The 12,340-nt window shown below is 38.7% G+C and overlaps 1 protein-coding gene across 5 annotated transcripts in view; it reads left to right on the top strand.

Moving 5' to 3' along the window:
• LOC148679015 (transcription factor COE3) overlaps positions 1 to 10,999 on the top strand; it is a 165,711-nt gene extending 154,712 nt beyond the window's left edge. For 2 of the 5 annotated variants that reach the window (XM_088638499.1, XM_088638492.1), the window contains exons 16-17: positions 2,025 to 2,201; positions 4,546 to 10,999. In XM_088638499.1, coding sequence (XP_088494625.1) covers positions 2,025 to 2,188 — 164 coding nt within the window. In that variant the 3' untranslated portion in view covers positions 2,189 to 2,201; positions 4,546 to 10,999. The remainder of the gene's footprint in view (positions 1 to 2,024; positions 2,202 to 4,545) is intronic. The other 3 variants (XM_088638507.1, XM_088638518.1, XM_088638525.1) reach the window with 2 other exon arrangements.
• Positions 11,000 to 12,340: the final 1,341 nt, after the last annotated feature.

The raw sequence follows: 12,340 nt of genomic DNA, 5'->3' as shown, positions 1-12,340 counted from the left end.
AACCCTGTGATGATGATGATTATATTGATCATTATTATACATATTTTCAAATAGTATTTACACTTACCAAGGGATACTTGCAAATATTTACATTGTGATTGTCTTAAAATATATCTTCATAAGTGATTATCCCAGGTCTAGTGGCCACTTGTTCCAGAATGTTCCAGACTGAGATCATGGTTCTAAAGAAAAATGTTGTATCAGCCAGCACTAACTGACCGTGACTGTGGCCCTTAGTTATTGAGGGTTTATTTTGAGGGTTAAATAGGCAAGTGCTGCTGTCCATTTTATTTAGTTCATTCCAGCTAAGGATATAAACTGTCTATACTGTATGTATCCTTTGTGGGAGAGCAGGTCATTGCATTGAATATATGATAATTCTTTTTCTCTTTTCAAAACGTCATGCTGCACAAAAAGGTGTTCCACCTTGTCCTGTATACTGTCTACGGTATATAGATTGATGTGCATAGAGAAAATGCATTTATCAATGAAAATACAGTATTTTTGTTTGTCTGTTGTGGTGCTTCTTTATCATGAAATATGATTGTGCTGACTTTAAATCTGTTCTAATCCTTCATCCCATTTTCTTACATGGCTTTAAATTACTTAATAGAACCATCGTGTACAGTATGTCTAAAGCAGTGATCTAACAAAAAAAAAACACATACAATTTAAAAAAAGGTGCATTCTGGCAATAGTTTGTCCAAACATTAGCTAATAGAGCTAATAGAGCTTTTGATAGCTCTGTATGCATCCAAAGCTGCTTTTTAATTTTTCTTTCTATTTTAGCTTCAGGGTTAGCTTTTTGTAATGATCAAGAAATCTCCACCTTTCACAGAATCACAGTAACCTTTTGAAAGCAGCTGTTTTCATAAGGGTGACATAAAAGAGTGCATCTTTAGAAAAAGGTTAAAAAAACAACAACTTTTGAAACCCTTATTAGCATTACGTCGAATAAAAATCTCAATCCTGAGGTTGTTCCCATTTCAGGAACCTTATTCAGTTCTCACAGTTGTACTAATTTGATGTAGAACTGTTAATTAGTTAATTAGTTAACAAAACTAATTTAGTTAATTGAAGTGAAAGCACTATTAAAATTGAGAACAGCAGGAACTTTGTTTTTACACAAAGGGTTGTGGGAGTCTGGAACAAGCTGCCAAGCCATGTTCTTGAAGCAATACCATGGCTTCTCTCAAGAAATGGCTGGATGAGACCCTCAGGTCAAATTCACTACCAGCGGTCAAACCACCTAGATGGACTGAATGCACTCCTCTCATTTGTAACCTTTCTGATGTTCTTACAGAGAAAAGTGAAACCAAATGATCAATACAGGAATGTGGGTAAAAAGATATAAATTCTCCCCAAGTGTCCTGTAAAACCTGGAGCAATCACCTTTATTTAACTTAAGTTTATTGTAGCTTAAATCTAACCATATATTGCTATTAAGAAAGGAAGGCAAATTTTATCTGCATTAAAAAACAAATCTTCAAGTGGTATGGATAACTCTTAATTTTGTATTTCTAAAGAGTTGCAAACATTTTCATCTCCTCAGTCAGTTGTATTAAGATTCCCAGTGCATGTTTCATGAACAGAACACTTTGCTCGTTATGAAGTGAAATGTGTTATTTTCTGAATTTGGTGTCTTGCTCTGAGACAGTGCTGAGTAATGCGGCTTGTGTTTGAGTGAAGTTATGGATCAACTTATCAAAGATTGGCACCTCAAGGTCTCCCATAAAGCTGTCCAGCGGATCAGTGTACTCTGACTCTATCTGAATAGCCTTCTGCATCCCACCCACGTCTGTCTGTCTGTCTGTCTGTCTGTCTGTCTGTCTGTCTGTCTGTCTGTCTGTCTGTCTGTCTGTCTGTCTGTCTGTCTGTCTGTCTGTCTGTCTGTCTGTCTGTCTGTCTGTCTAGCCCTCTGTTCAGAGCTTCTTCCGTCGCTCTCCCCTCCAGTGTTAACTCCTCTTCCTCCACCACCCAAGCTGCCATTTTCTCATTCTCTCCTGTCAATGTGATCTCTGCAGTCAAACAGAAGAGCGCCTTCGCCCCCGTCGTGCGGCCACAGACCTCCCCGCCCCCCACCTGCACCAGCACCAATGGGAGCAGCCTACAGGGTGAGCACCCCACCCCTTACCTGCCTCTGGGCTCCGCCCACCCCTACTGGGTGTTAGTAGACGAAGGCAGCTAAGATCCCCTACGAGGTATTTCATAGACTGTAAGAGCAAGTGGTTATCCCTCTGTTTCCACCCGCGGTTTCTGAAGCAGTAGGACAGGCCATGAAACTGCCTGACAAGCGCCAGCTCTCAGGCAGTTCCATCATCTCTCCCACTGCGCACCTCTCCAAAGGAGGGCAAATGTCCCAAAAAACATGAGGCACCTTTTTGGCCTTTGCGTTCGGCTGGAGTGAGGTCAGAAGGGTTAGCAAATGTCAAAGTTGATCCATAACTTCCGGTCCAATGGTGCATACGACTGCCCACCACTGTTAATGTTGAAGACCGATGCAGAAGAGTCTGGAACAAGCTGCCCAGCCATGTTCATGAAGCCGATACCTTGGCTTCTCTCGTTCCAGTTATAGTTCCAGTGTAGTTCCAGTACAGTTCAGTTGTCGTTCCAGTATCTAGCTTGGATTGGGTGTCAAGTCTCGCTCACCAGAAAGCTGCCTTGTGTTAGTCATGGTAGTCATGACATGAACTTGTGGAACAGGGTCACAGAGATTCTGGAATAACGTCTCAGTGTCCTGTGCACAGTAGTTGTTAATGAATACCTATGGCCAACAGCTCCATGGTATTATCTGCTTATGCTAAACACTCTGGGTGCTTTGAAAGTCATTTGTGCATTGGGGTTTTCTGAAAGTAATCCCAGTGTCTTACTCCTTATTACATGAGGTGTACAGCACGTGAACCCCTGCAGAGCCTAACTAAAGATACCGCTGTAAATACTCCTTTACCAGAAAAGCAGTGGTTTGTTACACTCTCATTTGGATGAAAGATCTGTTAACACTGGGTTTAAAAGGGCATAATCAGAAAGTAGCAATTGTTTAAAGCTCTTTTATTCCTTAAATCATGCCCTCATATGGATCAGCATAAACATAGAATTTATCCTAAGTTATGTATTATCTCTCTAGAATTTTAGGTTTCTGTGATTGTGAAAATGTTTGTATATAGCTCTGATTTCATTCTTCTGATGATTGTGCACAGGACAGCAAATGAGATAATTTACTAAAATAATTTACACTGCAATGACGTATGTTTAGTGTCTTTAATGCAACTGTTGTGTTTCTACATTACTAGATATAAAGAAAATTGGATATAAAATAAGAAATGTATAGTTCCTCATTGCCAATATCAAACATTAGGTTACAGATTTGATGATGATCATTATTTTCTTGTGAATATGCTTGTTAAGTTATGTAAATGCGAATAAAAAGTACTTTAGTCAGAACTGCTGTATATATATATAGACACCAAATAGCTGCAAACCCTGGTCCATGAGACCTGCAGGTTGTATGAATCCCCCTTAAAGCACTTGTTTGTAAAGGCCTGGAACAAAGTGTGATTTGACCATCAAAACAAATAATGTGTTTGATAAAGTACACATTTAATCAAAATCCAGCAGCCTGTAGATCTCAAGGACCACAGCTGGCCATTCCTGACAGGACTGAACCATGGCATTTAGAAATAGTTCGAAGATCATGTCTTCTGAGTCTTTTCCAAACTGCTGCTTCAGGGGTGAGCCGTCCTGCTGGATGAGCCCTAACCTGTCAGGAGCACGGCTGGCCATGGCGCTTATATATGTGTGCTTGTGACCAAGAACAGCCTGTTCTCATTACCCATTAATAATTGTAATAACCTTGTTAAAAAGCACTATAATGTGAACATTAAAACACAATGACATCAGTCTAGAAACCCTGGAAGGAGACATGTTTGTCTCTCCCGTCAGAGAGCTTTGACCAGTCCATATTCATCAGCCTTTCAGTTTTACTTGAGCAGGCAGTAACAAACGTGTCAAGTTATTGATATAGATAAGAACTCAGAATGTACTGTATTCCTGTCAGACATAAGAATGAGGAGTAGATTTATAAGTAACTCAGATCTATAGGAGAGGTGAATACACAGGCAGTACGCACAGGGACTGCTGTGGCAGTAAGACATTTTTCTAAATATTGATCTCAATATTGATGTACTGTATATTCTGACACTGTAAATGTTCCCCTTTGCAATATTTAAGAGCTGTTTAACAGGTCCTTGGATTACTGTTACTTTGGTAAGAACAGAGGAAATGTTGCAAATGAGAGGAAGTCATTCTGCCCCTTTTTGACTGGTCAACCCTGTTACAACAATGAGGGTTTTGTTCAAAATGTGTAATCTAAACCATGAAGCATTCAGGGTCTAGAAGTCCATATACTGTACATACCAGCAATATTGTTATTATAGGCAATTTAACATAACATTTAGGTTTTATTGTCTTTTTCTTGCCTAAGCCTTGAAGTGCATTAACGTCTTGAAGCGTCGATTGCTATATAACAGCTTTGCCTCTCTCTTTAAGCGATGGCGGGTCTCATAGTCCCACCCATGTGAGCAGCTAAACTGTCCAGCAGCTGCGTCCTGGAGGCGAACTTCCACTGTCCTGCAGCATCTCTCGGACAGCGGCGTCTCAGTGGCTGACGAACTCAATGCAGGAAAGTTCCCAAACAAAACTGAAAAGCAAACACCCCTTCATTTTATATATGTACCTACGTTTTAACGTAAATGTTGTCTGGGTTAATCTCTTGTTTTTACAACTGCTTCCTTGCAAAAGAACCTTGATAACCTGAGTCCATTAGCTTAGGAGTTTTGAGACCAGCAGGTGAAAATTGTCTCAGTTGCTGTAATACCACTTAAAGATTGACAGAAGCTAGTCTGATACATCTTAGGAAGGAATGGCCTGACCTGACCAGCAATACAGGGGGTACATTCTTATATGCAGAAGGATGTGCACAACATATACAGGACTAGGAGCATTGCTTTAACACCTGTTCTTTAACTCATTCATACTTGACCTTTGCAGAACACCAGCTTCTCGAAGAGACAGCATCTGAGTCCAGGACGTATAGCCCTAGTGTACTGTATGTGTCCGTGTGTAAGCACTGCGGATAACAGCTGTGCTTCAATAGAAAGCAAAGACTTTTCCAGTTCTCCTTAGGCTACTGAAACCGTTTCGGCTTAAATCATCTCAGATGATCAAGGTTCTTCTGCACGTTGGAAAATGTTATATCTTCTGTCAGATGTCATTTTGACCATTTCTCATTTTTGAGATGTTCCATTCAGAAGGGTTAAACCTGTATTTAAAAAGCTGTAATGTTCTGTACTATCCAGACATGGGCTATTTGCTGGAAAAAGTTGTGTCTGTCAATTGGCTAATCAAGTTCTCTCAAACCCTTAGACATTCCAGTTGTGTTCTCAGACTCACAGAATGTACAGTCGTATTTTAATATTTTTTTAAAATGTGTGATTGGCAGAGAGTGAGCTATGATTTTAAAATCATTTTTTGGACTCTTATTATCTTTGTTATATATATTCCGTAACAACATTTCTGCTTTTGTATTTGACAATTTCTCACCATGTCCTCTTTCATCCCTGGTGAATTGACTACTTGCAATAGTTGTAGGATGCTGGACTAGCTACAGACAAGCAAGAACTGACATTATGATTCCACTTTCTACAAGTCTGTGGATGTTTTAAAAAGTTTCAACTTATATCCCTATTTGTCAACAGTTTGGCTACTTAAATGGAAAGAGCCCAAAGCTTTTGACAGTAGTTAAGGAAGTTAAATTTATTTTGTTTTTGTTTTTTTTGGAAAATAATGAACAGTTTCCATAAATATATTTTCAGGTTTGTTCGTCTGTAGATTTAAGCCAGGAATGCTCACTGCAATTTTAGTCACATTTAGGTACTGATTTTATTGTTCAACTTCTTATTGTGCTTTTTTGTATGTATTTATAAAGTATGTTTTGACATTTCTTTGGTGACTTAGGCCTGAATACTAGTATAAAAATATGTAAACACATTTGATGTCTTAATGCCTTTTAGATATTGTACAAAAAAGATGAAAAACTACAACACTTTTGTAAAAAAGAGTCTTAGATGTTCCTTATCACCCTGGTTTTTTAAAGCAGGAAGAATGCTCCACCAGTTTTGTACAAAAATGCTTTCCAATACTATATTTAACTTTTTTTGTATACAGCAGTTGTGTTTCCTTTACTTTTTATTGTCCACGTGTATCATTGTGAAGGGTGTATAATCGCTATTTCTTAATGCACTATTTTAGTTGGAGCGCCTATGAAAGCAATGCATCTTAGCAAAAAAATAAAAAATAAAAAAAACTTTAGTACAGGTATGCACCGAGATGTTTTACATCATTCATTTGAAAGTACTTGTACACAGAATTTTTTTCTTGTCAACTGTAAGGGAGACTCAACTTTTAGAGCGAATTTGGCTTGCATCTGAGCGTTTTAATTGTAAGACTATAACACTGTCTCCGAAGCATTTAACTCCTGACCTCTCTACCGTGGGCTGTGTTGAAGGGTGTGTTTTCCTTAGGTTCTAAGGCCTTCAAATTGTGGTTCAGAAAGCATCTTTATAGCCAAAGCTCTGTAATGAGATTCCCAGTTGCACCAGAATGCATATCACTTACATTTGCATGAAATCATAAAGGTAGCCCTTTTGCTCAGCTCCAGTGTTTTCATTCTTTGCGATTTGTGAACATACCAACATGATGATTTCAATGTTGCAGTCAGTCACAGAGATGTAGACCAGTGGCACCTCATGTGATAGCCCTGTGGTGTTCATCAGCTTGACTTCATAGTGCAGATGGAGATACAGTATGGGATTAAGGACCAATTAGCTGATACTGCATTGGAGAGTGTCCAGACCTGAATGTCTGTGACAAGCTGAGGAGAGGTGAATAACTAGAAGGAGATTTGCTTTGCGCATGATGGAAAAAGAGACGCCATGGTCATCCGATAGAAAAGGCACCTGTAAGGTTCTTACTGGACATGAACGAGCATCTCGCAAGGTTAACAGGTGTGGTTAGCCATGGCAGTAAGGAAGGAGAGGAGGTGATGTGGGGCGCATGAGTCAGAATACTCTGAAGAGTGGAATTAAAAGGCTGCTTATGTCTTTCTCAGACAGTAGTTTTATTTTTCAATTCCACCTGCCTGCTCTTGTACAAAATCAAGGCAGTCAGAATACAGAAACCTGGGAAAAGAGACGAAGCCTTGAGGCTGTTTGGTGCTTGTCTTTTTATTCTTTTATTTGCATCTTGACAGGCTTCAAGGTTATCAGTGAAGCAGAGGCTACAGAGTACCCTGGCATGCTGTTCTGTACATACAGTAGAAGACAGCAAGGGAAAGCCCTTGTCAGTGAAGCAGAAAGTGAAATCAAAGCATCTGGTGCCACAACGCACACTTACCAAGAATATTCCGTTTGTTTCTTCACTTCTGCCCCTTTCCTCATTGAGCAGAAGGAGATGAAATTAAAAGCAGTAAGAAACAGATGAAAAGTTGAGTTTCCCTTCATGGGAGAGGAAGTTTTCTTTGATGTTGTTGTTGTAGCTATTGTTGTTGCACACAAATCTGTATCATTTACTTATGCAATTTGTATTACTGTAATGCAAACAACTGTCACTCCACACTATTTCAGTGGAATACTTGTAAAATAAAAAAGAAATATAAGAACTGATGCCTTACGATAATGCCATGTTCCCCACACCTTGTGTTATTATTGAGGTTTTTAACTCTAAAAATATACTGTGAATGTCTACATTTCCTTTTGGGAGATTTCTGTCAAACAGAATACAAATAATTGAATAGGGAAAGGTGGATGCTAGGCCTGACTTCAGCAAGGACCAGTAAGCAAAGCAAGCGGGTTGGTAGATATCAGCAAAGGAAAGGTTTGGACTGGACTCCTCGAATAACCGCACACTGCGTGCCAGAGGTTCTGGAGTCCTCTTCACCTGCTTGCTAGCCAGCCATGTGAAGAGAATCTTTCCATTTCACCACCAAATAACTCCAGGCACTTTAATAAAGAACGGGTCAGGAAAGGCTAGCTTGGGTGTTTCAGAAGAAGAAATGCTTTACTTAGTGAATGAACATGTCATATTTCTCGTTTATGAATGGTGGTTCTGTTCTGAGAGTGCCCCAGCATTGTGTTCTTCCTTGTATAATCTTCCATGAGCAAGGCTTAAACTTGACTTCTACTGTTTCTGCAAGAGCCTTTTCACCTGTTAGCACCAGAGAAAGCAAAACAGTACAGACTTCAATCTGCGCATCCTTCTCCACTGACATGTATGCCATGCATACACAAAACCTCCCAGAGCAAGAGGCCAGCATTCCCCCTCTCCTGTTTTGCTAGTTACACTGTTTTTTTAAATGCAAACTGCTCTCCCACAAACTTGGTTCAAAATGCACCGCAGCAGTGCTCTTAAATCTTAAATCTTTCTTTATTTGCTTTCCAGGCATTGTACTAAATGAGAAATCATAAGCATTTTAACTCACAAAGATTCAGTTATCTCAAATGTTGCCAGTACCAGGGGCCTGTGAGTGAGTAACAGATTCTTTTTACACAAGGAAGGTAAAACCAAGTGAAACTATCCGAGCACAAGATATGTACTGTATGTGCTGTCCGTATGTATTAACCCATGTTTGACTACATGGTTTTATGAAGTATGTGAATAGCTGGAGTTGAAAAACCAGGCTATGTATATACTTCAGCATGTATGTACATGAATAAAGTTAATTTCTGTAAGAAACATGAATTTTAAGGCAGTTATCATGAAGCGTATGAAGGGCTTTTTGCATGCATAGTGTTGAAATGTAGGTGTGTTTCAGTGTACAGGCAGAAGAACATTTCTGAGTATGTTTCAGCTTTTACTGCTTTTGCTATTAATAACTCAGCATAGACTCAAGTCTAGGAAGGCCCGTGTGTGAAACTACAGTAAACTGAAGGAATAAACGCTGGTGTGTGACCAAGAATATTAGTACAGAAAACTGCTACATATCAGAGCTATGTACCATCTTTAGATTTTAATAGAACCTTAATGGAATATTCTGTTAAGGTGAGGACTAGTCTGACTGGTGATTATAAAATTCTAATTAAGATGTACGTGAGTAAATTTGTTACTGATCATAAACCTAGGCAGGATGAATCCAGACTTGTAGGAATGGCTTCCTCGGAGTTCTGACAGAAATTTCTTATCTGATGGCTACAGTACTGTATGTATTCACAGAGATTTAGATATTACAGAGTGGTCTCCACATGTGTGAGGGTTATGGGCAAAGAACCGTTGCGAACAGCCAAATTCACAAATAACCAAGTCCTCCCTTATACCATTGCATAATGTACTACAGTGTATTGTGTATATGATTAAAAGATAGAAGCAACCCTTCCCTATATGATAATTAGGGAACTAATTCATTCGATCTAAATTTAATAAAAACATTGATCAACTAAAACAGACAACAGTAATCACAAACTTTTAGTAACCAGCTAAAATAAATGACATGAATCCCTCCTCCCCCTCAAGCAGATGCCTGCACTTTCACTCTTTGCCTAACAGCTGTCATTAAAAGGGCGTCTCCAGCCTGTCAGTCCCTGATACAGAACCAGGAGGGTTCATCACAGTGTAAAAGCAAGAGCAGGCTGAGCTGCGGGTGTTGTGTAGGGGCTGGGAGAGGCCATCACCATCCTGGTCTGTTGCACGAAAGTCAAACTGACAACCTTCATATCGGTTTGTTCCCTCTCTGCTCTTGTTCCATTCAAATCTCTGTCTGAATCGCCAATAAGTTGACAGGTGTTGAGACCCTACCGTACTTCATATTTTTTACTTTTTTACGTTTTTTTTTAAAACGTTTTTACTTTTAAAATATGTTCCCATGGTTACAAGTTTTACCTCTCCCCCCCAGATTTTTTACACTGTTTTTCTTTCATTAGTTAGCTGAATGAAAATATAAGACTGAGACTTTGTTCACTATGTGAGAAGCAGGATGCATCCAACATGAGAGAGGGGTTCAGGTGACAGAGGGCTGTATTTGATGTTACCCGTCTTCCAAGCATCTGAATAGAACGCCACCAAGTCAGTCATGTCTACCTTGAGCATAGGGGGCAAGAAACGGTAATTGGGCTCTGTCTTTCATTACGTTGCTTACATTTTTTAATTAAAAAAAGATTTGTAATTGCTGAGCGTTTTTTCCAGTTTAGAATGGGATTCAAAATCATGTTTCAAGATGAGAACAGCTGACAATTCTGTAGGTTTGCGATGAACTGCTATGATGGACCTGAGACAGCTGTCAGGATAACCTGGTGCATCGTGGGAGTACAGACTCTCACTGAAGATTAGATAAATTAAGGTCATTGTAAATACATTACAGCCTGGTAAAAGAATCATAACTCTATATCCAAATGTCTCTATATACAGGACTTAGTTTTCCAGCAGCCAGCTCAGTTGTGCCATGTTTTGAAACAGTAGCATGGTATTTTCAATGGGTGTGGTACTGTTGTACATCTCTATTCAGGTTTCCAAGATCTTCTGTGATGAGGATATTAGTGTTGCAAAAAGTCAGAGCCTGGCTTTTCCATTCCATCTTTTCCATTGATTGGTTACATATGCTGATTGGTTGCAGAGGATTTTGTTTCTCATATGAAGTTGTAAAAAGCTGGTCTCTGCTTCTGGTGTCCCCAGCAGAGGATTTGAACTACAGAATGTATTTTTTTTTATTTCTTTTGCAATGTTTGAATTGAGATGAAAAGGAAATGTGAAGGAGCGCTGCATCTTTATAAAATATAAAAAAATATATCATCAAAGTATATCAAAGCACAATGTTTAATTCTCTTCTTTGGAAAAAAAGAACTGTACCTTTTTGTTCTCAGAGTCTATGACCGTGCTGTAAATAGGATGCATGTTTTTCTGTGATCCAGTGAGTTTTGTACAGAAACCAACTAATAAAGATAACATTTGGCTTGAATTCCCCCGCTCACATAACCTCTGTGTTTTTTTGTATGACATGTTTGTAGTGTTAATTTATTTTCTGTTCAAAGCATCTCTTAGACCTCCACGTACTTTTAGGACCTGCCTTGGTCTAAAATTTTATCATCTAGGAAAGAAATAATTTCAGAGCTAGATAAGTGGAATGGCCTGTTCTTGTTTGGAGCAATTCCTAAAAAAAACAAAGACTCATGCTAACTTTTAAAATATCTCGACATATGTATGGAACTACACGGGTGATCACTGGTCCGGTCTGTTCCGGATCTCCCACATGATCATCTTGTTCCCATTGGGTCAGTCATCAGTTCTGCAGCGACGCCTGATCAAGATTCTGAAAGAGACCAACTTTGCTTATCTGATCAGTAACCGAGATACACTTTTGCTTTTCTTTTAAACTCTCCAGCTTCTCCACATTCCTCTTCCCTTCCACAGATGTCATTCTACAGTAATGGAGCAGGTCATTTTTAATAGTAGCCATATGGGCACAGGAAGGAGTTGAATTACAATGCATTTCAGAGTTATTAAAGGTAATAAATGGCATTTTTCTTTTTTTTCTTTTTTTAGTGTTCCAACCTTAACCCCTAATAGAAAGGCTATTCATTTTTAGAAAAAAAGGGCAATGATTAATACTTATTTCATGTGAAGAATATACTCAGTCTAACATTACACAGAAACAGAGTAAATTGCATACTAGTGTTTTTTTTACCAATGCACTGCACATCCACAAAACACCTAAAACCTTCAAGAGTTAAATCAAAATAATGACCTAAATACTGTAAATTCATCACAGCTATGCTATGTCAATTTTTCTACATAGCAAAAACACAAATAAAACCTACTAAGAACTTTAACAGATACCTTCATAGTACCTTGAACACACTCCACATCCCTCTACCACAGTCCCTAAAAGAAACATTTCACCTTCTCTTCTTAAGGGAAACCTGTAAGTTTATCAGCATCCCACTTCGTTTTGCTCACATTGTCTATATTGAAAGAACTTATTGCAACTGTTTTTCCTGCATGCAACAGCAGCAGGTTCTTTTGTTCAAACACAAGGTATGCTGGCGATCAACTAATTATCTCCATAGGGTAAAGCAGGGACAGGCATTCCTTTAAACTGGGTAGATCTCAAAGGAATAGTTTTGATCCAGTAAATTTATATCCATTTTAAAATGTTAACAACAAATTGTTTGTTCTAAAAATATATGCAAAGCAGTTAAGATTCACTTCAATCAGTTGTCTGTTGTTTATTGATAATTGTCTTTAAATGATTGTAAATTGAGTAATTAATACAGGTATGGTACAGTACATACACATTTGT

Source organism: Lepisosteus platostomus, chromosome 1 (assembly GCF_059453375.1).
Source record: "Lepisosteus platostomus isolate fLepPlt1 chromosome 1, fLepPlt1.hap1, whole genome shotgun sequence".
NCBI classification, from domain to species: Eukaryota; Metazoa; Chordata; class Actinopteri; order Semionotiformes; family Lepisosteidae; genus Lepisosteus; species Lepisosteus platostomus.
Note: the sequence above shows the minus strand (reverse complement) of the source record. Positions and strands in the feature narration are given on the sequence as shown.